This window comes from Phalacrocorax carbo, chromosome 29 (genome assembly GCF_963921805.1).
Source record: "Phalacrocorax carbo chromosome 29, bPhaCar2.1, whole genome shotgun sequence".
NCBI lineage: Eukaryota > Metazoa > Chordata > Aves > Suliformes > Phalacrocoracidae > Phalacrocorax > Phalacrocorax carbo.
The window spans coordinates 1,397,447-1,421,512 of record NC_087541.1 but is presented as its reverse complement, the minus strand read 5'-3'; the positions used below and the strand labels follow the sequence as shown (position 1 = coordinate 1,421,512).

General features: G+C 70.8%; 4 protein-coding genes, 1 long non-coding RNA gene and 1 other non-coding gene across 7 annotated transcripts in view; 4 read left to right on the top strand and 2 right to left on the bottom strand.

Annotated features, from left to right (window-relative positions):
- Positions 1-11,086, top strand: part of FLNA (filamin A) — a 32,951-nt gene extending 21,865 nt beyond the window's left edge. For both annotated transcript variants that reach the window (XM_064475456.1, XM_064475458.1), the window contains 14 exons: positions 26-154; positions 251-424; positions 598-759; positions 852-1,055; positions 1,135-1,287; positions 1,682-1,804; positions 2,527-2,793; positions 3,447-3,584; positions 3,672-3,787; positions 5,894-6,026; positions 7,004-7,180; positions 9,075-9,293; positions 10,532-10,753; positions 10,845-11,086. In XM_064475456.1, the coding sequence (XP_064331526.1) occupies positions 26-154; positions 251-424; positions 598-759; positions 852-1,055; positions 1,135-1,287; positions 1,682-1,804; positions 2,527-2,793; positions 3,447-3,584; positions 3,672-3,787; positions 5,894-6,026; positions 7,004-7,180; positions 9,075-9,293; positions 10,532-10,753; positions 10,845-11,032 (2,405 nt within the window). In that variant the 3' untranslated portion in view covers positions 11,033-11,086. The remainder of the gene's footprint in view (positions 1-25; positions 155-250; positions 425-597; positions 760-851; positions 1,056-1,134; positions 1,288-1,681; positions 1,805-2,526; positions 2,794-3,446; positions 3,585-3,671; positions 3,788-5,893; positions 6,027-7,003; positions 7,181-9,074; positions 9,294-10,531; positions 10,754-10,844) is intronic.
- LOC135318293 (uncharacterized) lies at positions 3,800-5,592 on the top strand. Its single transcript, XR_010376581.1, has 3 exons — positions 3,800-4,500; positions 4,605-4,682; positions 4,841-5,592. It is a non-coding gene; the product is annotated as an uncharacterized LOC135318293 (long non-coding RNA).
- Positions 11,087-13,047: 1,961 nt separating the features above from the next.
- Positions 13,048-15,391, top strand: RPL10 (ribosomal protein L10). The gene is made up of 6 exons (XM_064475460.1): positions 13,048-13,207; positions 13,450-13,508; positions 13,623-13,730; positions 13,829-13,967; positions 14,667-14,829; positions 15,054-15,391. The coding sequence occupies exons 1-6, from the start codon at positions 13,185-13,187 to the stop codon at positions 15,207-15,209; spliced, it is 648 nt and encodes a 215-aa protein (XP_064331530.1). The 5' UTR covers positions 13,048-13,184; the 3' UTR covers positions 15,210-15,391.
- On the top strand, positions 14,451-14,593 carry LOC135318375 (small nucleolar RNA SNORA70). Its single transcript, XR_010376597.1, has one exon. It is a non-coding gene; the product is annotated as a small nucleolar RNA SNORA70 (small nucleolar RNA).
- Positions 15,392-15,517: 126 nt separating the features above from the next.
- On the bottom strand, positions 15,518-19,465 carry LOC135318282 (PDZ domain-containing protein 4-like). Its single transcript, XM_064475441.1, has 7 exons — positions 19,435-19,465; positions 19,260-19,348; positions 18,859-18,921; positions 18,613-18,714; positions 18,286-18,384; positions 15,885-17,061; positions 15,518-15,809 (listed from the first exon to the last, which is right to left on the bottom strand). Exons 1-6 carry the CDS (start codon positions 19,463-19,465, stop codon positions 15,919-15,921), a joined length of 1,527 nt encoding a protein of 508 aa, XP_064331511.1. The 3' UTR covers positions 15,518-15,809; positions 15,885-15,918.
- LOC135318292 (basic proline-rich protein-like) lies at positions 19,260-21,900 on the bottom strand. Its single transcript, XM_064475461.1, has 4 exons — positions 21,524-21,900; positions 20,377-20,664; positions 19,599-19,674; positions 19,260-19,348 (listed from the first exon to the last, which is right to left on the bottom strand). The coding sequence occupies exons 1-3, from the start codon at positions 21,581-21,583 to the stop codon at positions 19,657-19,659; spliced, it is 366 nt and encodes a 121-aa protein (XP_064331531.1). The 5' UTR covers positions 21,584-21,900; the 3' UTR covers positions 19,260-19,348; positions 19,599-19,656.
- Positions 21,901-24,066: the final 2,166 nt, after the last annotated feature.

The following is a 24,066-nucleotide window of genomic DNA, read 5'->3' as shown; positions in this document are numbered from 1 at the left end:
CCCCGTCGCCCCCGCCCCCCACCAGGCAGCCCCCTGCAGTTCTACGTGGACTACGTCAACAGCGGCCACGTCACCGCCTACGGCCCCGGCCTCATCCACGGCACCGTCAACAAGCCGGCCACCTTCACCGTCAACACCAAGGACGCCGGCGAGGGTGAGCCCGCGGGGGGTGCGCCGGGCGCCTGGGTCCCCCCCCGGCGGGCGCAGGGTCCCCCCGAACCTCGCGTGTGTGTGTGTCCCCCCACCCCAGGGGGGCTGTCGCTGGCCGTGGAGGGCCCCTCCAAGGCGGAGATCAGCTGCACCGACAACCAGGACGGGACGTGCAGCGTCTCCTACCTGCCGGTGCTGCCCGGGGACTACAGCATCGTGGTGAAGTACAACGACAAGCACATCCCGGGGAGCCCCTTCACCGCCCGCATCACCGGTACGGCGCGGCCGGGGCTCGGGGGCGCCCGGAGGGGCTCCGCGTGCTCCCGGGGCGGGGCGGGGTAAAGCCCCCAGGGGACCCGAGGCCGTTCCGGGGTCTCTAGGGAGCGCCTGGGGGAGCCGAGGCGTTTCGGGGCGCCTCCCCGCTGACCCCCGTCCCGGTCCCCGCAGGTGACGACAGCCTGCGCCTGTCCCACCTGAAGGTGGGCGCCTCGGCCGACATCCCCCTGGACATCGGCGAGACGGACCTGAGCCAGCTGACGGCCACCGTCACCGCGCCCTCGGGCCGCAAGGAGCCCTGCCAGCTCAAGCGCCTCCGCAACGGCCACATCGGTGAGGGGGGGGCACGCCCGGGGGTCCCCGCATCCCCCCGCCGCGTTCCCCCCCGCCCCCGCGTCCTGAGGCCGCCGTCCCCGTCCCCGCAGGCATCTCCTTCGTGCCGCAGGAGGTGGGGGAGCACCTGGTGCACATCTCGCGGGGGGGGCAGCCCCTGGCCCGCAGCCCCGTCTCCGTCACCATCAGCCAGGCGGAGCTGGGCGACGCCAGCCGCGTGCGCGTGGCGGGGCCCGGCCTGCGCGAGGGACGCACCTTCGAGCCGGCGCACTTCACCATCGACACCCGCGACGCCGGTACGCCCCCGTCCCGCGGGAGCTGGGGGGGCGGGGGGTGGCCCGGGCGCCGGGGCCCCTGCTGACGCCCCCTCCCCAGGCTACGGCGGGCTGAGCCTCTCCATCGAGGGACCCAGCAAGGTGGACATCACCACCGAGGAGCTGGAGGACGGGACGTGCCGCGTCTCCTACTGCCCCACCGAACCCGGCAACTACATCATCTCCGTCAAATTCGGCGACCAGCACGTCCCCGGTGGGTGCCGGGGGGGGGGACGGGGGGCGCTTCGGGGTTGCTGGGGGGAACTGGAGGCGCTGGGAGGGTGTGCTGGGGTAGTTTGCTTACGGGAAGCGCTGGGAGAGCGTGCTGGAAGGGAACTTGGGTTACCGGGGGGGATGGAGGAGCACTGGGAGGGTGTGGGGGGGGGGAAATCGGAGGGCCGGGGGGGGTTACTGGGGGCACTGGGAGGGCGTACTGGGGCGGTTTGGGTTCTCGGGAGCAGAGCGGGAGGACGCTGGGCGCTCTCAGCAGTGCTGGGGGTACTGGGACAGTTTGGGGTGCAGCGGGACCAGGAGAGGATTGGGGGGGGGGGTTGGGTTGGGGGGTCCCTGGGCCCAGGGCGGCTCATGTGACACCCCGCCCCCCGCAGGGAGCCCCTTCTCAGTGAAGGTGACGGGCGAGGGGCGGGTGAAGGAGAGCATCACGCGCCGGCGCCGTGCCCCCCCCGAGGCCAGCGTGGGCACCGCCTGCGACCTCAGCCTCAAGATGCCAGGTGAGCGGGGACGGGGGGCCCTGAGCGTCCTGGGGGGGGGTCCCTGAGTGTTCCTGGGGGTCCCTGAGCATCCGGGGGGGAGTCCCTGGGTGTCCCTGGGGTCCCCAAGTGTTCCTGAAGGATCCCAGTGACCCCCTAAGGGCCCCCCGGTGGCCTGGAGGGCTCAGCATGCACCATGGGATCCCTGAGGGTCCCTGAGGGGCCTGGGAGGCTGTGGGGCAGTTGGGGGGGACCCCAGGGACCTGGGGGGTGGGAGAGGGTCTGTGGTCTCCCCTGGGACACGCCGAGGGTGCTCTGGAGGCTCCTACGGAGATGTTGGGGTCCCAGCGGCTGGCTGGGGGCACAGCCCACAGGTCTACGGGGTCCCTAGAAACCCGTGAGGGACCCCAAGGACGCACAGGGGGACCCCCGGGACAAAGAGGGCCCCCCAGGGACCCAGTGGGGCGGGGTGGGGATGCAGTGAAGGACCCCAGGAACCCAGTGGGGCGGGGTGGGGATGCAGGGAGGGACCCCAGGGACAAAGAAGGTCCCCCGGGGACCCAGTGGGGCAGGGTGGGGATGCAGGGAGGGACCCCAGGGACAAAGAAGGTCCCCCGGGGACCCAGTGGGGCAGGGTGGGGATGCAGGGAGGGGCCCTGGGCCCTCTCCTGGCACGGGAGGGTCCGCGGGGTGCTGTGGGGGGACCCCAGGCCCCCCGTGACCCCCTGCCCCGTTGCTGGCAGAGCTGAGCGCCCACGAGGTGACGGCGGTGGTGACGGGCCCCTCGGGGCAGGCGGTGGCGGCGCAGGTGGTGGAGGGCGACGGCGGCGCCTACAGCATCCGCTTCGTGCCGGCCGAGACCGGCGTCCACTCGGTCAGCGTCAAGGACCGGGGCCAGCACGTCCCCGGCAGCCCCTTCCAGTTCACCGTGGGGCCCATGGGCGAGGGGGGCGCGCACAAGGTCCGCGCCGGGGGGCCCGGCCTCGAGCGTGCCGAGGCCGGCGTGCCAGGTGAGCGGGGGCACCCCAAAACCTGCCCGGGACCACCCCCTCGGGGCTCTGCGACCCCGTTATTGCCCCTGAACCGCTTGGGGCGCCCCAAAACCTGCTTGGGGCAACCCAAAACGTATGCCCACCCCTGCTGGGGCACCCCAAAACTCAGCCAGGGCTCCCAAAACTCAGCCAGGGACCCTGAACCTGCCTGGGGGGCACCCCAAAGCCCACTCAGGGCTCCCCACCGACCCGCCTTGAGTCTGCCTGGGGCTCCTGAGTCTGCACTAGACTCCCTGATCCTTCACGGGGCTCCCCAAATCCATCTAGGGCTCCCCAAAACCCATGGGGGGCTCCCCAAATCCATCTGGGGCTCCCCAAAAGCCATAAGGGGCTCCCCAAATCCATCTGGGGCTCCCCAAATGCATCTAGGGCTCCCCAAATCCAAACTGAGGCTCCCCAAAACTCATAGGGGGCTCCCCAAATCCTAACTGGGGCTCCCAAACCCCACCCAGAGCTCCCCAAAACCTGCTGGAGGTCCCCCGAATCCAGCCCCCTGGCTCCTGAACTGGCCTCAGGTCCCTCAAAGTGGCCCAGCTGGGGATCGGAGGGGCAGTGAAGGGGGTCAGGCCTTTAGGGGGGCCCTGACGCCCCCTCCCCGCTGCCCCCCCCAGCCGAGTTCAGCATCTGGACGCGGGAGGCAGGCGCCGGGGGCCTCTCCATCGCCGTCGAGGGGCCCAGCAAGGCCGAGATCGCCTTCGAGGACCGCAAGGACGGGTCCTGCGGCGTCTCCTACGTCGTCCAGGAGCCCGGTACGGGGCCAAGGGGTGCCCGGGGCGGGGGGGGGGGGGCCGGGGAGGGGCGGGGACCCCCACCCTGACGCCGCCACCTCCCCACAGGTGACTACGAGGTGTCGGTGAAGTTCAACGAGGAGCACATCCCCGAGAGCCCCTTCGTGGTGACGGCCGCCGCCCCCTGCGACGCCGCCCGCCGCCTCACTGTTTCTAGCCTTCAGGTGAGGCACCGGGAGAAACCCCCCCCCTCGCACCCCCCGGCTGGGTTCGGGACGGCCACAGGGCAATGGGGCAGGGCCGGGGTAGCTGCAGGGGGCTGCAGTGGGGCTCTGGGGTGTCTGCGGAGGGTCAGGGCAGCCCTGGAGGGGCTGCAGTGGGGTCCTGGGGTGTCTGCGGAGGGTCAGGGCAGCCCTGGAGGGGCTGCAGTGGGGTCCTGGGGTGTCTGCGGAGGGTCAGGGCAGCCCTGGAGGGGCTGCAGTGGGGTTTTTGGGGTGTCTGCGGAGGGTCAGGGCAGCCCTGGAGGGGCTGCAGTGGGGCTCTGGGGTGTCTGCGGAGGGTCAGGGCAGCCCTGGAGGGGCTGCAGTGGGGCTCTGGGGTGTCTGCGGAGGGTCAGGGCAGCCCTGGAGGGGCTGCAGTGGGGCTCTGGGGTGTCTGCGGAGGGTCAGGGCAGCCCTGGAAGGGCTGCAGTGGGGCTCTGGGGTGTCTGCGGAGGGTCAGGGCAGCCCTGGAGGGGCTGCAGTGGGGTTTTTGGGGTGCCTGTGAGGCCAGCGCACCCCCAGGGCAGCTTTAGTGGGGGTTGGGGGGGTGAAAGCCTTCGGGGGGCTCTGATGAGGTTTGGAGGTGTTCAGGGGCCGGCCTGTCTTTAAGAGAGCTTCTGAGGCATTTGGGGTGGCTCGGGGGTCTGCAGCCAGGTTTGGGGGTGCTCCGTAGCCAGGTTTGGGGTGGGCTCTGTAGCTTCAGCCAGGTTTGGGGGGCTCTGTAGCCACAGCCAGGTTTGGGGGACTCCGCAGCCAGGTTTGGGGGGCTCCGTAGCCACAGCCAGGTTTGGGGGGGCTCCGCAGCCAGGTTTGGGGGGCTCCGTAGCCGCAGCCAGGTTTGGGGGGGCTCCGCAGCCAGGTTTGGGGGGCTCCGTAGCCAGGTTTGGGGGGGCTCCGCAGCCAGGTTTGGGGGGGCTCCGCAGCCAGGTTTGGGGGGCTCCGTAGCCAGGTTTGGGGGGGCTCCGCAGCCAGGTTTGGGGGGCTCCGTAGCCAGGTCTGGGGGGGCTCCGCAGCCAGGTTTGGGGGGCTCTGTAGTCACAGCCAGGTTTGGGGGTCCCTGCGCAGCCCCACAGCCCTGCCTCCCCCCAGCCGAGGGGGTTCCCGGGGGTCTTCTCTCGTGTCTCTTTTAAAGGCTATTAACAGCCCTGCCGCCCCCCGTGGGGCGGCCCCGGGCCTGGAGGGGCCTTAGCGGGAGAGAGCGGCCCCCCAAGACCCCCCAAATCCCGGGGACGCCCGGGGCCCCCCGCTCTCTCCCGTTAAGCTCCCCGGCCCCACCAGGTAAGTGGGGTGTGGTGGGGGGGCTCCCCTGACACCCCCAAATCCCTCCCTGCCCCCAGGGAGACCCCCCATCCCTGCCGCCCCCTGCCCGGGGCGGGGCTTTCCAGCACCCCCAAACCTGTCGGGGACCCCTGAATCTGGGGGGGTTGGCGTAACGCCTTGCCCCACAGCGGGGGGTCTGGGGGGGCTGCCCCGCTCCCTCGTTTGGGGTTCGGGTCTCCCCGGGGCCGTTTGGGATTTCTCCCTCCTCAGGGGGGGATTTGGGGGTGCAAGGTCCCCGCCGGGTTGTTTGGGGGGTAAATCCCCCCCATGGGTTATCTGGGCTGAGGGTTTGGGGGTGCTGATCCCCCCCCAGGGGTTTTGGGGTGAAGATTTGGGGGTGTCACCCCCCGGGATTAGGGTTTTGGGGATTCAATCCCCCCCCAAGTTATCTGGGGGTTAATCCCCCCCAGTGTTATTTTTTGGGGGTATCAACCCCTGGGTTTATTTGCGGTGAGGGTTTGGGGGTGTTGACCCCCCCCCCGGGATTATTTGGGGTGCAGTTTTGCCACGCAAATGTCCCCCCGGGGGATTTTGGGGTGCAGGACCCCCCGCCCCCACCTGGGGGCATTAAGCCCCCTGCATCCGCCCAGGGTGGGATTTGGGTGTCTGAGGGCGGGGCTGGGCGTGTGTCCCCCGTTGGGGTCCCTCCCCGCGGTTTGGGGGTCCCTCCCCGCGGTTTGGGGGTCCCTCCCCCCCAGGTCGGGGTCCCCCCGCTGGGGGTCCCCCCCGCTGACGGTCTGTGCCCCCCAGGAGTCCGGGCTGAAGGTGCACCAGCCGGCCTCCTTCGCCGTCAGCCTCAACGGGGCGCAGGGGGTGCTGGACGCCAAGGTGCACAGCCCCTCGGGGGCGCTCGAGGAGTGCCACATCACCGAGGTCACCGAAGGTGAGGGGACCCCCCGCCGCGCCCCGAGACCCCCGCCGAGGCCGCCCGCGCCGGCTCCTGCCGCCGCCCGAGCCCCTCCCGGCTGGCGGGGGGGGGGGGGGTGGTGGGGCGAACGCTGCGGGGGCTGCGGAGGCTTTTGGGGTTCCCCCCTTTGGGGTGCTCCCCCTTTTTGGGGTGTCCCCCCCACTTTTGGGGGGCTCCCCTAGCCCTCTTGGCTCAGTTTTAGGGTACCAGGGAGGCTGCAGGGCCCCCCCTTGGCCCCAGTGATGGGTGTTTTGGGGTGCCCTGGCTGACCGCTCCCACCCACTTTTAGAAACACCCGCCCCCCCCCCCCAGTGTGGGGGGTGCTGGGGGGCTTGGGGGGAGCCTGGGGGGGTTTCGGGGTGCCCTGTGGACCCCATTGGGGGTCATGTCTCACAAGGTAGGTGTTGGGGGGAGGGGTGTTGCAGGGTTTGTGGGGTCTCAGAGGGGTCCTGTGGGGCTTGTATGGCCCCCGTGGGGTTTTGGGGGATCCCTGTGGGGGGTTTTGGGGGTCCCCATAAGGTTTTTGGGGGTCCCTGTGGGGTTTTGGGGGCCCCCATAAGATTTTGGGGGGGTCCCCATAAGATTTTGGGGGGGCCCCCATAAGATTTTGGGGGGTCCCCGTTGGGTTTTTGGGGTCTCAATGTGGTTTTTGGAGTGCCCGTGGGGTGCATGAGGCCCCCGTGGGGTGCATGAGGCCCCCATCGGGTGTGCAGGACCCCCGTGGGGCTGGGGAGGGGGCTCCACGGCGCGTCTGGGGGCGGGGGCGTGCGCGGGGTTTGGGGGTCCCTGTGGGTTTGTGGGGACCCCTATGAGATGTTCGGGGGTCCCCGCGGGGTCGGGGTCCCCCGCGGTGGGGTGCACAGGGCCCTACGTGGGGCTGGGGGGGGGGGGGGGGGCTCCGCGGCGGGGCCGGGGTCCCCCGCGGGCGCCCCAGTGACCCCCCCCGCCCCCAGACAAGTACGCGGTGCGGTTCATCCCGCGGGAGAACGGCGTCTACTCCATCGACGTCAAGTTCGAGGGCTCCCACATCCCCGGCAGCCCCTTCAAGGTGCGCGTGGGGGAGCCGGGGCAGGCGGGGGACCCCGGCCTCGTCTCCGCCTACGGGCCCGGCCTCGAGGGGGGCACCACAGGTACGGGGGGGCGCCCCTGGCGGCGGGGGGGGGGCCTTGGGGGGGCCTCAGAGGGGACTCGAGGGCATTCGCGGGGCCTCTGTGGGGTCTTGGGGAGCCCTAATGGGGCCTTAGGGGAGTCCAGGGGATTCAGGGACCTTTATGGAGTCCTGGGTAGCTGTTAAGGGGGTCTTGGGGGGCCCTTATGGGGCCTTAGGGGACTCAAGGGCATTCGGGGGGGCCCTCTATGGGGTCTTGGGGAGCCCTTGGGGGGCCTCTATGGGGTCTTAGGGGACTCGAGGGCATTCAGGGGGCCTCTGTGGGGTCTTGGGGAGCCCTTAGGGGGCCTTAGGGGACTCAAGGGCATTCAGGGGGGCCTCAGTGGGGTCTTGGGGAGCCCTTAGGGGGTCTCGGGGGGCCTCTTGGGGTCCTGGGTAGCTGTTAAGGGGGTCTTGGGGGGCCTTAGGGGACTCCAGGGGATTCAGGGACCTTTATGGAGTCCTGGGGAGCCCTTAGGGGGTCTTGGGGGAGCCTTTGTGGGGCCTTAGGGGACTCGAGGGCATTCGGGGGGCCCCTCTGGGGGTGGGGGTGGCCTTTGTGAGGCTTTAGGGGACTTGAGGGCATTCGGGGGCCCTCTGTGGGGTCTTGGGGAGCCCTTAGGGGGTCTCGGGGGGCCTCTACTGGGTCCCGGGTAGCTGTTAAGGGGGTCTTGGGGGCCCTTATGGGGCCTTAGGGGACTCGAGGGCATTCGCGGGGCCTCTATGGGGTCTTGGGGGGCCCTTAGGGGACTCAAGGGCATTCAGGGGGGCCTCTGTGGGGTCTTGGGGGGCCCTTAGGGGGCCTTAGGGAACTCGAGGGCATTCAGGGGGCCTCTGTGGGGTCTTGGGGAGCCCTTGGGGGGCCTCTATGGGGTCTTGGGGGGCCCTTAGGGGGCCTTAGGGAACTCGAGGGCATTCGGGAGGCCTCTGTGGGGTCTTGGGGAGCCGTTAGGGGGTCTCGGGGGGCCTCTACTGGGTTCCGGGTAGCTGTTAAGGGGGTCTTGGGGGGCCTTATGGGGCCTTAGGGGACTCTAGGGCATTCGGGGGGCCCCTCTGGGGGCGGGGGGGGCTTTTGTGAGGCTTTAGGGGACTTGAGGGCATTCGGGGGCCCTCTGTGGGGTCTTGGGGGGCCCTTAGGGGGCCTTAGGGGACTCTAGGGCATTCGGGGGGGCCTCTGTGGGGTCTTGGGGAGCCCTTGGGGGGCCTTAGGGGACTCTAGGGCATTCGGGGGGGCCTCTGTGGGGTCTTGGGGGGCCCTTATGGGGCCTTAGGGGAGTCCAGGGGATTCAGGGACCTTTATGGAGTCCTGGGTAGCTGTTAAGGGGGTCTTGGGGGGCCCTTATGGGGCCTTAGGGAACTCGAGGGCATTCAGGGGGCCCTCTATGGGGTCTTGGGGAGCCCTACGGGGGTCTCGGGGGGTCTCTTGGGGTCCTGGGTAGCCGTTAAGGGGGTCTTGGGGGGGGTCCTTATAGGGCCTTAGGGGACTCCAGGGGATTCGGGGGGCCTCTATGGGATCTTGGGATGGCCCTTGTGTGGTCTTGGGGAGCCCTTATGGGGTCCTGGGGATCCTTTAAGGGGTCTTGGGGGAGCCTTTGTGGGACCTTAGGGGTCTCCGGGGGATTCGAAGGGGTTCTATGGGGTCGTGTGGGGCTGAACAGAGAGTTGGGGGGGGAGGGGGGGGGCTTCTACGGGCTCTTGGGTGACCCCACGGATCCGGGGCGTCTGGGGGCTCACGGTGGGAGGCTCTGAGGGGTTCCCCGGGGTCTGTCCCCATTGAGAGGGGGGCGCTCCCCCATCATGGGGGGTGGGTGGGGGGCGCTGCCCCACGGTGGGTCTCGCCCCACGGCGGGGCGCTGAGGCGGGGCGCGTTGGCGCAGGCTCGCCGGCGGAGTTCGTGGTGAACACGGCGCGGGCGGGCCCCGGCGCGCTGGCCGTCACCATCGACGGCCCCTCCAAGGTGAAGATGGAGTGCCGGGAGTGCGCCGAGGGCTACCGCGTCACCTACACCCCGCTGGCGCCCGGCAGCTACCTCATCGCCATCAAGTTCGGGGGGCCCCACCACATCGCCGGCAGCCCCTTCAAGGCCAAGATCACCGGTGGGGGCGGGGGCCGCGCGGGCTGGGGGGCTGCAGGGGGGCTATGGGGGGCTGGGGGGCTGCAGGGAGGGGTGTGGGGGGACCTGGGTGGCTGCAGGGGGGCTCTGGGGGGCTTGGGGGGCTGTAGGGAGGGTTATGGGGAGACTTGGGGGCTGCAGGGAGGGTTATTGGGGGACTTGGGGGGCTGCAGGGGGGTTATGGGGGGCTTGGGGGCTGCAGGGAGGGTTATTGGGGGACTTGGGGGGCTGCAGGGGGGTTATGGGGGGCTTGGGGGCTGCAGGGAGGGTTATGGGGGGACTTGGGGGGCTGGAGGGAGGGGTATGGGGGGACTTGGGGGGCTGGAGGGAGGGGTATGGGGGGGACTGGGAGTGGGAGGGAGGGTTATGGGGGGGCTTGGGGGCCTGCAGGGGGGTTATGGGGGCACCTGGGTGGCTGTAGGGAGGGGTATGGGGGGCTTGGGGGCCTGCAGGGAGGGTTATGGGGGGCTGCAGGGGGGCTATGGGGGGCTGGGGGCCTGCAGGGAGGGTTATGGGGAGACTTGGGAGCTGCAGGGAGGGTTATGGGGGGGACTGGGGGTGGGAGGGAGGGTTATGGGGGGCTTGGGGGGCTGCAGGGAGGGTTATGGGGGGCTTGGGGGGCTGCAGGGAGGGTTATGGGGGGCTGGGGGGCTGCAGGGAGGGTTATGGGGGGCTTGGGGGCCTGCAGGGAGGGTTATGGGGGGACTTGGGGGGCTGCAGGGAGGGTTATGGGGGGCTTGGGGGCTGCAGGGAGGGTTATGGGGGGCTTGGGGGGCTGCAGGGAGGGTTATAGGGGGCTTGGGGGGCTGCAGGGAGGGTTATGGGGGACTTGGGGGGCTGCAGGGAGGGTTATGGGGGGCTTGGGGGCTGCAGGGAGGGTTATGGGGGACTTGGGGGGCTGCAGGGAGGGTTATGGGGGGCTTGGGGGCTGCAGGGAGGGTTATGGGGGGCTTGGGGGGCTGCAGGGAGGGTTATAGGGGGCTTGGGGGGCTGCAGGGAGGGTTATGGGGAGACTTGGGGGCTGCAGGGAGGGTTATGGGGGGACCTGGGGGTGGGAGGGAGGGTTGAGGGGGAACGTGGGGGGCTGGAGGGGCAGGGGAGAGGGGGTTGGGGGGGAGTTGGGGCGCGGGGTCGGACGGGTTACGGGAGGGCGATTTGGGGGTGGGGGTGTGGGGGGCCGGAGGGGGTGGGGAGGGCGGCGGGGGGCTGACGGCCCCGCAGGGCCCCGCCTGGTGAGCAGCCACAGCCTGCGGGAGAGCTCCTCGGTGCTGGTGGACGCGGGGGGCCGGGCCGAGCCCGCGGCGGCGGCGGCGGCGGGGGGGGCCCCCCCCGGGCCCCCCAAGTTCTCCTCGGACGCCAGCAAGGTGGTGGCCAAGGGGCTGGGGCTGAACAAGGCCTTCGTGGGGCAGAAGAACTCCTTCACCGTGGACTGCAGCAAGGCGGGTGGGTGGGGGGCCGCGGGGGGGGGGGGGATGGGGGGCGCCCCACCGCCCCGGGCGCGCTGACCCCCACCCCCCCCCCCCGCGCCCCCCAGGTAACAACATGCTGCTGGTGGGGGTGCAGGGCCCCCGCGCGCCCTGCGAGGAGATCGTGGTGAAGCACCTGGGCAACCAGCTGTACAACGTGGGCTACCTGCTGCGGGAGCGGGGCGACTACGTCCTCGTGGTCAAGTGGGGCGACCAGCACGTGCCCCACAGCCCCTTCCGCCTCACCGTGCCCTGAGCGACCCCGCCCCCCTTCCCCCCACCCCCCCCCCCGCCCTGCCCCCCCTGCCCCCCGCGCCCCCCTGCCCTGCCCCCCGCGCCCAGCCGGGAACCCCAATAAAGACTTGGTTCTGCTTCAGTGGGGCTCCGCTCGGGGGGGAGGCGCGGGGGAGAAACCCCTATGGGCGGGGGGCACCCCTATGGGTGGGAGGGGGGCCCTATGGACGGGGGGGGCACCCCGTTGGATGGGGGGAACCCTATGGGTGGGGGCAGAAACCCCTATGGATGGGGGGAGCCCTATAGATGGGAGGGGGGCCCTATGGACGGGGGGACACACCCCTATTGATCGGGAGGAACCCTACGGATAATGGGGGGGGAAACCCCTATGGATGTGGGGTCCCTATGGGTGGGAGGGGTGCCCTATGGATTGGGGGAGCCCTATAGATGGGAGGGGTGCCCTATGGACGGGGAGGCACCCTGTTGGATGGGGGGAACCCAACAGGTGGGGGGAGAAACCCCTATGGATGGCAGTCCCTATGGATGGGGGGCACCCCTATGGATTGGGGACACCCCTATGGGTGGGAGGGGGGCCCTATGGATTGGGGGAGCCCTATAGATGGGAGGGGGGCCCTATGGACGGGGGGACACACCCCTATTGATCAGGAGGAACCCTATGGACAACAGGGGGAGAAACCCCTATGGATGTGACGTCCCTACGGATGTGGGGCACCCCAATGGATAGGGAGTACCCCATGGATGGGGGGGGCCCTATGGATGTGGGGCACCCCAATGGATAGGGAGTACCCCGTGGATGGGGGGGGCCCTATGGATGTGGGGCACCCCAATGGATAGGGAGTACCCCATGGATGGGGGGGGCCCTATGGATGTGGGGCACCCCAATGGATAGGGAGTACCCCTATGGATGGGGGGGGCCCTATGGATGTGGGGCACCCCAATGGATAGGGAGTACCCCATGGATGGGGGGGGCCCTATGGATGTGGGGCACCCCAATGGATAGGGAGTACCCCATGGATGGGGGGGGCCCTATGGATGTGGGGCACCCCAATGGATAGGGAGTACCCCTATGGATGGGGGGGCCCTACAGATGGGGGGCACCCCCCCCCATGGATTGGGGGACCTCCTATGGATGGGGGCTACCGCTAAGGATGGCGGGGGGCACACCCCTATGGATGGGGGGAACCCTATGGATGGGGGGCACCCCTATGGATGGGGGCCCCTATGGATTGGGGGGAATCCTTATGGAAGGGGACACACCCCTATGGATGGGGGGGACGCGCGCTCCTGGGGCGGGGGGGGCAAAGGGGGGGGGTCCCCCCACGCGTGGCGGCGGCTCGGCCTGGGGGGGGTCCCTATGGCGGGGGGGGGGGGGGGGGGCGGGGCCCGGCAGGGGCCGTGCGCGCCCCCGCCCTGCAGCTGGATGCAAAGGAGGCACCGCCCCCCGCGCGCGCGCGCCACACCCCCTCCGCCGGCGCGGTTTGCGCCGAGGGGGCGGGGATATGTAAATGGAGCCGTGACGTCCGCCCAATCCGCTCCAGGCAGCGCCGCGCGGAAGAGCGAGGGGCGGGCGCATGCGCGAGCCACCTCCCCCCGCCCCCCCGACGGAGCCATGACGCTCCCGCCGCGCCGCGCGCATGCGCACGCCTTTACGGTTAAAGGCCCTGCCTAGAGCGCCGCGGCGTACCGCGCCTGCGCACGGCTCCCCGATTGGCTCGCCCTCCTCTCTATGCCCGCCGGGCCCGCTAGAGCGGCACCCCCCGCCTCCCTCGCCGGGGAGCGGCGCCCGACCCCCCGCCCCCGCCGCGCTCCGCCGCTCGGCCCCGCACCCTCCCGCCTCCCCCCGCCCCCCCCCGGCTGGCGCCGCTCCCCCGGCGGCGACCGCGACCACCGGGCCCATCGCATCCCCCGCGCCAGCGGGTCCTCCGGGGGCGGCCAGAGCGCCGCCGGAAGCCGGGTGGGCGCGGCCGGAAGCCGGTGGGCGGGCGCCGTATATAAGCGGGGCGCAGGCGCTGCCGACCTCTCTTCGTCCGTCGGCGAGGTGAGCGCGGGGCCGCCGGCGGCGCCGGGGTCGGGCCGGGGGGGGCCGCGACCCCCGCCCGCTTCCCCAACCCTGTCACTCTCTTCCCGGCAGGTCCCCACGGCCCGGAGCCGCCATGGGCCGACGCCCGGCGCGATGGTGAGCCGCGTGACGTCACTGGGGGGCATGAGTGACGTTGCCCACGCCTCTCGACGTCACGGGGGGACATGAGTGACGTTGCTCACGCCTTCGATGTCGGGGGGGAGGGCTGGAAGCTTGGGGGGGGGGGGGGCTGTGGAGGGGGGAGGGGGAACGGGGGGCGGAGGGGGACACACAGGGGGGGCGTCAGGCTGGTTGGGGCCCCCCCTGACCGCTTCCCCCCCCCCCCCCCCCCCCCCCAGTTACAGATACTGCAAGAACAAGCCGTACCCCAAGTCCCGCTTCTGCAGGGGGGTCCCTGGTGAGTCTCCACCCCTCCCCCCCCAGGCCCCGCCTGCAGCCGGTCCCTCCCCCCCGAGCCGTGGGGGACCCCACTGACTTCCCCCTTCTCCCCCCCCCATGTTTTCCTCCCCAGACCCCAAAATCCGCATCTTCGACCTGGGGCGGAAGAAGGCGAAGGTGGACGAGTTCCCCCTCTGCGGGCACATGGTGTCGGATGAGTACGAGCAGCTGAGCTCGGAGGGTGCGTCCGGGGGGGGCCGGGGGGGGGACGCCGGGCTCTGGGGAGGACCCCGCCGGCCCTGACCCCCCGCCCCGCCCGCCCCGTTCCCCCTCCCCCAGCGCTGGAGGCCGCCCGAATCTGCGCCAACAAGTACATGGTGAAGAGCTGCGGGAAGGACGGGTTCCACATCCGCGTGCGCCTGCACCCCTTCCACGTCATCCGCATCAACAAGATGCTTTCCTGCGCCGGCGCCGACAGGTCGGGGCTCCCCTGAAACCCGGGGGGCTCCCCGAAACCGGGAACGGGGCAGGGGGCGGCTCCTCGAGGGACTGGGAGTGGCCTACGAGGCCCGGGGTAGGGGCGGACGCCGCGGGGTGGCCCCAGGGCCGCGCTGAGCACCCCAAAAGAGGATGGGAGGGAGGCCTTAAAAACGGGGGTCACCCCAAAATAGGGAGGGGATCTATTGACCCCCGACTGGCTGTGGTATCCTGGGTGTGTGGGGGGGGTCCTTGGGGCCCCGGGGAGGGGGCACGGGGCGTGCAGGGGCTCCCCCCCCCCTCCTGTTCAAAGCAAGTTCTCAGTTTTGGGGTGCTGCGAGGTTGTAATGGTTCCCCGGGGGCAGGAGTTTGGGGTGAGAAGCTGCCTCAGAGGTGTAGGATCCTGGGGAGGGCACACACCCCGCTTCCTCTGGGATGTCCTTCGAGGTCTGGGGGTGCCCCCCGGGCTTTGGGGTCCTCCTGCCTGCAGCCAATTAAGCCGGTCGTGGCCCCCCCGCCGTGGGGTCCCGGCGTGCACTGGCTGCGCACAGCAAAACCCCCCCCGGCTGTGTAGGGTGCCCCGTCCCCTCCCCTGGCGGGGCACCCCAAGGGGCCGGGGGCACACCCACCCCCCCCAGGCAGGGTGGGGGGGCGCCGGGGGGGGTCCCCGCACTGACCCCACGCCCCCCCCCGCCCCCAGGCTGCAGACGGGGATGCGGGGCGCCTTCGGGAAGCCGCAGGGGACGGTGGCGCGGGTGCACATCGGGCAGGTCATCATGTCCATCCGCACCAAGGCCCAGAACAAGGAGCACGTGGTGGAGGCCCTGCGCCGCGCCAAGTTCAAGTTCCCGGGGCGGCAGAAGGTACCGGGGGGCCGGGGAGGGGGAGGTTTGGGGGGGGTCCCCACGTTACCCCAGCACCCGCCGGCCCTTGCCCTGTGAGCGGGGGGAGACCCCCGAACCTGCACCGCAGAGCTCGGGGGGGGCTTCACGATGCGCCTGGGGGGCGGCGAGCGGGCGGGGCGGGGGTGGTGCAGGGTTTTGGGGTGTCCCTGACCCCCCCCTCCCCCCCTTCCACCCCCCCCCAGATCCACATCTCCAAGAAGTGGGGGTTCACCAAGTTCAACGCCGACACCTTCGAGGACATGGTGGCCCAGAAGCGCCTGATCCCCGACGGCTGCGGCGTCAAGTACGTCCCGTGCCGGGGGCCCCTCGACCGCTGGCGGGCCCTGCACGCCGCCTGAGCCCCCCCCCGCGGGGTCCCCCCGCCCCCGGCGGCTCCTGGGGAGCCCCTCGGCCCCCCCGCGGCTGGGGGGGCACCCCAGGAGCCCTCAGGGACCCCCCCCCCAGAGCAGGGTGGGGCCTTTGTCTGGGTTTGTGGGGGGAACCTGGCAGGAATAAAGCTGTGTGGGGCCCTCCCCCCCCCTCCCCTGCTGCCAACGAGCCTGGTTTGTGGGGGGAGTTTGGGGGGAGGGGGGTGTTGGGCTGGGTCGGAGGGTGCTGAGCCCCCCTCCCACCCCCAGCCCCCCGAGATGAGACTGTAGAAACGGGGTGAAATGAGTAAAAACAGCTTTCCTTTATTCCCGAGATGCAGCCCTGCCCCTCCCCCCAGGTCTGTACAGACATTGACAAGGGACACGGGGGTGGGGGAGGACATTGGGGGGGGGGGTCGGGGGGAGCACCCCAGGCTGTTGGGGGAGGGGGAGGGCTGGGCTGGATGCCTGGGTCCCTCCCAGCCCCGGGGAGGGGGGGGATGGATGATGATGGGGAAAATTAACCAAAAAACCCAAACCCAGCCACATTCACAGAGACGACAATGGGGGGGGGGGGGGGAGAGGGGCCCCCTTGTGCTTGGGGGGCACGGGGGGGGGTGGGGGGGTGTGTGTGTGCGCGTGGCACCCCTGCGCCCCCCCCCCAACCTTGGCTCGGGGGTGGGGGGGGGGGTCGCCCCCGCTAGACGGTGGTGACGGAGAGGAGGGGGTTGTCGAGGCGGCCGCCGTCGGGCGCCCGGGGCCCGCGGGCCAACATCTCCTGGATGGTGGCCCAGTTGTCCAGGATGCGGCGGTTCCGCTTGCGGAGGCACCGCCGAGTCCCGGGGGTGCCGCCGGAGGGCTCGGGGGGGGGCCCAAGCCCCCCCCCGAGCCCCCCGGCGACACCCCCGGGGGGCGGCGCATCCCCACGGCTCTGCAGCAGCAGCAGCTCTCGCCGTCGGCGCTGCTCGCGGGCGCGCGCCAGGTGCTGCTTGCGCTGCTCGCGGCTCCAGTATCGCCCCGTCTTGAGCTCGCTCCGCGCGTCGTCGTCGGTGGTGGAGCCGCCGCCGCGCTCCTCCAGGATCTTGATGGCCCGCGCCTTGAGCAGGCGGTCGCGGCCCGGCCGCTTGCCCCGGGAGCCCTTGGCCGTGGCGGCGGCGGCGGCCGCCAACCCGCGCAGCGGCGGGGAGCTGCGGCAGCTCTCGCCCGTGTTGTAGGCGCTGGTGCTGTCCCGCTCGGGGGCCTCCGAGATGTCGGCCAAGGGGGGCTCGGCGCCCGCCGCCTCCAGCCAGGCCCGCAGGCAGCGCTCCCGCAGCCGCTCCATCTTCTGCACCCGCAGCAGGTGCCGGCACTTGAACTCGAGGTGCCGCAGCTCTTCCTCCAGCAGCGCCAGCTCGGCCCGACCCGCGCCCGCCGCCGGCCCCAGCCGCCCCCGCAGCTGCCGGTAGCGCCGCAGCTCGGCCTGGCTGAGCCCGGGCAGCGCCCCCGGCCCCACGGCGGCGGCGGGGGGGGCGCCTCCGCTCCTGCCCCCCACCGCGACCCCCGGCCCGCCGCCGGCCTTTCCCACCCTCCCTGCGGGCGCGGCTCTTCCCGCAGCCCCGGAGCTCGATCCGGAGCCGGGTCTCCCCGGTCGCCCCCTGGGGCTGGCGCCGGCGCCGGCTCCGGGCTTGGGGGGGGGCGCCCCGCGGCGGGGGGTCGGCGGGGGGCGCAAGGGGGGCCCCTCGCCCCCTTCCTCCCCCAGCAGGTCGTGCTCTGAGCTCTCCTCGTTGCGGGTGCTCTCGTCCGTCCGCCCCACGCCGCTGTCGGGCTCGGCCCCCCGCGGGCAGGGGGTGGCCGGGCTGGGGGGCTGCGGGGGTCGGGGGGTAACCAATTGCTCCCCTGAACCCCCAAAGCTTTTACTGCCCCCGCCCTGGACTCCTGTTCCCCCTCCCCCATCCCCCCCCCCCAAAGATACTTATTAAACCCCCCTATTGCCCCCATACCTCCACCCCCCAGAGCCCCCCCCACCTGCTTCCCCCCACCCCCGCCCCCTATTGCACCCCAACACCCCATCTGCCCTGGAGACCCCATGGCTTGCTCTGACACATCCCCCCCCCCCCATATCTACCCCAGCACCCCCAACACCTCCTATTGCCACCCCCCCCCCAAACACCACCACCCCTTTGCACCCACACAGACCCCCTCCCCACCCCCGACCCCTCGTACTCCCCAAGGCCCCCCATCTGGCCCCATGCCCCCCCCCCCCCGACACCCTCTATACTCCCCAGACCCATGTTGCCCCTTCCCCACCCCATGCCCCCCCCCGAACACCCTACAGCCCCCCCCCCCCCCCAAGAAAGATGCCTGTGTCATGTGTCCCATCCCCCCCCCCAGTATCCAAAGCCCTCATTGTCCCCCTGCCCCCAGCCCTGTCCCCCCCCACCAGGACACACACACACACACCCCCACCCACACACCCCCCCCCCCCCCAAGCAATCCCTCATTTCCACCCTAAACCACCCGCCCCCCCCCCCCCCCGTGCCCTATTGGCCCTACGGTCCCCCTAAGACACCTCCCCCCTTGCCCCCCTGAAGCCCTTATTTCCGCCCCCCCCCCCCCCCCGTGGGGCCACACAGACCTCCCTGACTTGACCTGACACCACCCCCCCCCACCCCCCCCAAAGCCCTATTACATGTCTAAGACACCCCCCACACACACACCCCACACCCCCCCCACCCCCCCCCCGAGATGCCTGTTGCCCCCCAGGACTCCTCTCTGCACCCCTCAGACCATTATTGCCCCCCCCCCAACCCTCTAGTGCCCCTTAGACCCTCAAACTGTCCCCCCAGGACCCCACTCCCTGCCCCTGAGGCACTTGTCACCCTTTCACACCCCTACTGACCCCCCCCCATACCCCCCCACCCCCCACAGAACCGCCTCTCGCCCCTCCCAGATCCCTACTATCCCCCAGACCCCTATTTCCCCCCCTCCAGATCCCCTGTGGCCCCCCCCCCCCAGGACCCCTTATGGGCTCCCCCAAGCATCATCCCTCAGGCCCCCAGTGCCTCCCCCACCCCCCCCCACCCCCTACCTGCCCCGGGGGGGTCCAGGGCCCCCGCTGCCGCAGCTCCCCGTCCTCATCGGAGCCAAAGTCGTCGAGGAAATCCTCGCGGTCACTGTCCTTCCAGCGCTGCGGGTGCGGGGGGGGGTGGGTCAGGCACCCCCAGACCCTGTAGGGCCCCCCACCACCCCCCCCGGGGACCCCTGGGGTCCCAAGCTGGGGCCGAATCCCCAGCACTCCCAGGGACCCCTGTGCTCCCCCAGGACCCCCCCCCAGCCCCCCAAGACCCCCCAGTGAGCCCCCCCAATGCCTCTGAGAGGCCTCTAGGACCCCCCCCCGAGCTCCCCAAGGACGTACCTGGCTCTCGGGGCGGGCGAGGAGGAGGGAGATGTTGGTTTGCTGCTCCCGGGTGAGGAAGGCCACGGCCTCCTCCCGGTCCTGCACCTCCACCCCGTTAATCTGGTGGGGTCGGGGGGATGAGAGTGGTAACCAGGGGCCAACGACCCCTCCCCAGGAGTCCCAGGACCCCAGAGACCCCCCTCCCCCTCTGCAGGACCCCATGGGTGCAGGGACCCCTCCCCCCCCCGACCCCCCAAAACCCACCTGGATGATGCGGTCGCCCTCACGGATGCGCCCATCCTTGGCCGCGATGCTGTTGGGGTTCACCTGGGGTGGGGGCCATGGGGGGAGGGGGTCAGCACCCCTCGCTGTCCCCCAAAGCCCCCTTTTGCAGCCCCCAGCTCCATATGGAGCACACTCCCCGCCCCCCCAGGACCCCCTTTCAGGCTCCCAGACCCCCCCCCCCCCGCTGCCACAAGTCCCATTGGGGACCTCAATTACCCCATGAGGTCCCCCTCCTTCGGGACCCCTTCTAGGGATCTTCCAGCCCCCCCAGGCCCAGTGGGGATCTCCAGGGCCCTGGGGGACCCTCCCCCAGGTGCACCATTAACCAGCCCCCCAGGACCCCCCCAAAGCCCTCCCCGGCCCCCCCCAGACCTCCCCACGTAGATGCCGGCGTCCTCCTCCCCGTCGGTGCGGTAGCAAACGGTGAGCCCCAGCTTGTCCGGTGACTGGCCTTGTACAGCTCCACCTCCTGCCGGGACCCCGCGTCAGGGGGACCCCCGCCTCTGGGGGCCCCCCCCCGGGGAGCTGCCCCCCTCCCCCATACCCTCGCGAGACTCCACCCCGCAATAGTTTCTGTCTCATCCATCTTCCTTCGTCTCTGCGGGGTCCCAGGCACCTCCCCCCCACCCCCCCAACCCAGCAGATGCAGACACCCCCCGCCCCACACTCCCCCCCACCCCCAGCGCCCCCCTGAGCAGACCAGGGGTCAGGGCACTCACCTCATACTCCAGCTCCTCGGGGCGCTCGGGCTCCCCCAGATCCGTGGGGTCAAAATAGTCATGGGGGAGTGGGGGGCTGAGGGGAAAGGGGGGAGGAGAATCGTTAAGGGGGGGCTGTGGGGGGGCCCAGAGGGTCTCTAAGGTTGGGGTCTCCCCAAGGGGTCTGGCAGGGCACTAAGGGATCCACACAGGGGGGCTAAAAGGGTCTGGATAAGGTGGAAGGGGGGTCTCGCTGAGGGTCCCCAGGAAAACTGGGGGGGTTGGGACGGTCTTTGTGGGGTGGGGTCCATGGAGATCCCCAAGGGCTCTTGGGGGATCATTAAGCCCTGGGGGGATCATTAAGGAGTGCTGGGGGTCCGAGAGAGCCAGGATGGGGCAGGGCGCGCTCCACGGGGGTCCTGAAGGGGGCTGCGGGTGCCCTGTGCAGCAGGGAAGCCTCCACAGGGGTACCCAAGTGGTCTGGGGGGGGTCCCGGGAAGGTCCAGCAGGTTCCCTGTGGGTCGGCTGCCCCCACAAGGGGGATCCCCAAAGCGTCGGGGGGGGGGTCTAATGGCCCTGTATAGGGCAGGAGGGCCTCCATGGCAGTCCCCTGGGAGTCCAGGAGGGTCCCTATGGGTGGGATGCACCCAGAGAGGTCTTGGGGGGGGGGGAGGTCACAAGGGGGTCTCAGGGTGTCTGAGTGGCCCAATACAGGGCAGTCCTGGGGGTCTGGGTGGGTCGCGGGGTCCGGGAGGGTCTCTGGGGGTCCCTACCGGGGTCCCCCGGCACCCGCACTCACGGCTCGGCCCCCCGGGGCTGCCGGCCCCCCGCCCGGGGCCCAGGCGGCTCTCGAAGCTGATGTCCGTCTGGGTCCCGCTGTCCACCAGGCCAGCGGCTGGGGGGGGCCCGGCCCCCCCCAGGGGTGCGGGGGGGCCGCAGCTCCGAGCAGGGGGGTCCCGCCGGCGGGGGGGCGGCCCCGGGGGCTGCGGCGCAGCACCTGCAGCACCAGCGGCTCCTTGGACCCCCGTGGGCCCCCCCGGCAGGGCTCCAGCCCCGGCCCCCGCCGCGGCCCCTCCTTTCCGCTCACCTGGGGGGGCAACGGGGGGGTCAGGGTACCCCGGCCGCTCCTGCGAGGGGTCTCAGCCCCCCGGTGTGTCCCCAACCCCCCAAAGCCCCTGGACACACACCCCCCAGGATCCCCTGCGGATCCCTCCCAGACACCCCCCCCTTCAATTACCCTCCCAGGCCCCAAAATGCCACCGGGCCCCCCCGATCCCCGGCCCCCCCCCCCAAGCCCATCAGACACCCCCCACCCCCCCCCGAGGCTGCCGCCCCCCCCTCCATTGTCTGGTTCTCGCCCGGAAACCGCGGCAACGGTTGCCATGGAAACCGGCGGGAGATGGGCGGGGGCAGGAGCATGGGGACCCCCCCCCAACCCCCAGGGCACCCCCCGGGCGTGACAGGAACCCCACAGACCCCCCGGCCTTACAGACCTGCCAGCCCCGCCCCCTGCCCCTACAGCCCCCGTTACCCGTCCCCACGCCCCTATAGACCCCCAATGCCGTCCCCACGCCCTACAGACCCCCAATGCCCGTCCCCACGCCCCTATAGACCCCCAATGCCCGTCCCCACACCCCTATAGACCCCAACGCCCGTCCCCACACCCCTATAGCCCCCGTTACCTGTCCTTACACCCCTCTAGTCCCCCTTATCTGTCCCTATAGACCTCCTTATCTCTCCCCACACCCCTATAGACCCGTTACCCGTCCCCACCCCCTACAGCCCCCCGTTACCCGCCCTACACCCCTATAGTCACCCGTTACCCGCCCCCTGCCCCCGTAGCCCCATGATCTGTCCCTACAGACCCCTACAGACCCTCGTTACCTGCCCCCACCCCCCATAACCCCCGTTACCTGCCCCACACCCCCACAGCCCCCCCCCGGTACCTGCAGCATCACCCGGTGCTGCTCCTCCGGCTTCTGCACCACGCACATGTTGCAGCCCATGGCGGGGCCCGGCGCGACCCCCGGCCCCGACCCCCGGCCCCCGGCGGGGTCCCGGCCCCGACCCCCGGCCCCGGGCTCAGCCCCGGCCCCCGCGCTCCGGGGGGCGGCAGCGGCCCCCCCGGCCCCCCCCGGCCCCCATGGCGGCGGGAGGGTCCGGCGGGGCCGGCGGCGCCGCCCGCTTCGGGCCGGTTCCGGCTCTGGTTCCGGTTCCGGTTCCGGTTCCGGTTCCGGTTCGGGCCGGTTCGGGCCGGTCCGGCCGCGGCGCGCGGCGGCGGCGGGTGGCGGCTCGCGGCGATGGCGGCAGGAGGGGCCGGGGCGGCCACGCCCCCTCGGCCACGCCCCCAGCCCCCCGCATCCCCCCAGCGCCCCGTACCCCCTACCCGTCCCATACGTGCCCCCGAACCCCCAGACCCCTACAGACTCCGCACAGCCCCCTATAGCCCCCCAAACCCCCTATAGCCCCCCAAACCCCCTATAGACCCCCGAACCCCCTATAGCCCCCCCGACCCCCCAGACCCCTACAGACTCAGCACAGCCCCCTATAGCCCCCCAAACCCCCTATAGCCCCCCCAAACCCCCTATAGCCCCCCAAACCCCCTATAGCCCCCCAAACCCCCTATAGACCCCCCGAACCCCCTATAGCCCCCCCGAACCCCCAGACCCCTACAGACTCAGCACAGCCCCCTATAGCCCCCCAAACCCCCTATAGCCCCCCCAAACCCCCTATAGCCCCCCAAACCCCTATAGCCCCCCCGAACCCCCCAGACCCCCTACAGACTCCGCACAGCCCCCTATAGCCCCCAACCCCCCTATAGCCCCCCAAACCCCCTATAGCCCCCCCGAACCCCCCAGACCCCCTACAGACTCCGCACAGCCCCCTATAGCCCCCAAACCCCTATAGCCCCCCCAAACCCCCTATAGCCCCCCCGAACCCCCAGACCCCTACAGACTCCGCACAGCCCCCTATAGCCCCCCAAACCCCTATAGCCCCCCCGAACCCCCAGACCCCTACAGACTCCGCACAGCCCCCTATAGCCCCCCAAACCCCCTATAGCCCCCCAAACCCCCTATAGCCCCCCCGAACCCCCAGACCCCTACAGACTCCGCACAGCCCCCTATAGCCCCCCAAACCCCTATAGCCCCCAAACACCCTATAGACCCCCCAAACCCCCAGACCCCTACAGACTCCGCACAGCCCCTATAGCCCCCAAACCCCCTATAGCCCCCCAAACACCCTATAGCCCTCCAAACACCCCCAGACCCCTACAGACTCCGCACAGCCCCCTATAGCCCCCCAAATCCCCTATAGCCCCCCAAACACCCTATAGACCCCCCGAACCCCCCAGACACCTACAGACTCCGCACAGCCCCCTATAGCCCGCCGAACCCCCTATAGACCCCTACAGACTCCGCACAGCCCCCTATAGCCCCCAAACCCCCTATAGCCCCCCCGAACCCCCAGACCCCTACAGACTCCGCACAGCCCCCTATAGCCCCCCAAACCCCCTATAGCCCCCAAACCCCCTATAGACCCCCCAAACCCCCCAGACCCCTACAGACTCCGCACAGCCCCCTATAGCCCCCCAAACCCCCTATAGCCCCCCCAAACCCCCTATAGCCCCCCAAACCCCCTATAGCCCCCCCAAACACCCTATAGCCCCCCAAACCCCCTATAGCCCCCCAAACACCCTATAGCCCTCCAAACACCCCCAGACCCCTACAGACTCCCCACAGCCCCCTATAGCCCCCCAAATCCCCTATAGCCCCCAAACACCCTATAGCCCCCCCGAACCCCCTATAGACCCCTACAGACTCCGCACAGCCCCCTATAGCCCCCCAAACACCCCAGACCCCTACAGACTCCGCACAGCCCCCTATAGCCCCCCAAACCCCCTATAGCCCCCAAACACCCCAGACCCCTATAGACTCTGCACAGCCCCCTATAGCTCCCCCAAACCCCTATAGCCCCCCAAACACCCCCAGACCCCTACAGACTCTGTACAGATCCCCCATACCCCACAGGCCCCCTATAGCCCCCCAAACCCCCAGAGACCCCTATAGAACCAACACAGACCCCCTATAACCCCCCCCCAGGCCTCCTATGGATTCTCATAGCCCCCCCCCGACTCTCTACAGACCCCCTATAGCCCCCCCTACAGAGCCCCACAGACGCTCTACTAGTCCCCATAGATCTCCCAGAGGGCACTGTCACCCCATGTAGACTCCCTATAGCCCCTATATGGTGCTCTAGGTCCCCCTAGATCACCCCACACACCCCTACAGGCCCTCGTAGACCCCCCAGACCCTTACAGTTCCCTGTGTACCCCCCGCAGACCTGCTACAGGCCCTATGGACCCTCTATACAGCCCCCTTAATGACCCCCCCTCTATCCCCATAGGGCCCCTATAGACCCCCTATAGCCCTCCTGCAGTCCCTACACCACCCCCAAAACCCCCCACAGCCCACCTATACTTGCCTATAGG

What these genes read in the sequence shown, in the direction of transcription:
- RPL10 (XM_064475460.1), top strand. Translation starts at nt 13,185, where the DNA reads ATGGGCCGACGCCCGGCGCGATG. An exon ending in CTTCTGCAGGGGGGTCCCTG is followed by an intron (nt 13,509 to 13,622) that starts GTGAGTCTCCAC and finishes TTTCCTCCCCAG; the next exon opens with ACCCCAAAATCCGCATCTTC. An exon ending in CGAGCAGCTGAGCTCGGAGG is followed by an intron (nt 13,731 to 13,828) that starts GTGCGTCCGGGG and finishes CCCCTCCCCCAG; the next exon opens with CGCTGGAGGCCGCCCGAATC.
- LOC135318282 (XM_064475441.1), bottom strand. Translation starts at nt 19,465, where the DNA reads ATGGATGAGACAGAAACTATTGCGGGGTGGA. An exon ending in AGGGCGACCGCATCATCCAG is followed by an intron (nt 18,715 to 18,858) that starts GTGGGTTTTGGG and finishes CGACCCCACCAG; the next exon opens with ATTAACGGGGTGGAGGTGCA. An exon ending in CCTGGACCCCCCCGGGGCAG is followed by an intron (nt 17,062 to 18,285) that starts GTAGGGGGTGGG and finishes CGACCCCCGCAG; the next exon opens with CCCCCCAGCCCGGCCACCCC.
- LOC135318292 (XM_064475461.1), bottom strand. Translation starts at nt 21,583, where the DNA reads ATGGGCTGCAACATGTGCGTGGTGCAGAAGCCGGAGGAGCAGCACCGG. An exon ending in AGCACCGGGTGATGCTGCAG is followed by an intron (nt 20,665 to 21,523) that starts GTACCGGGGGGG and finishes TTGCCCCCCCAG; the next exon opens with GTGAGCGGAAAGGAGGGGCC.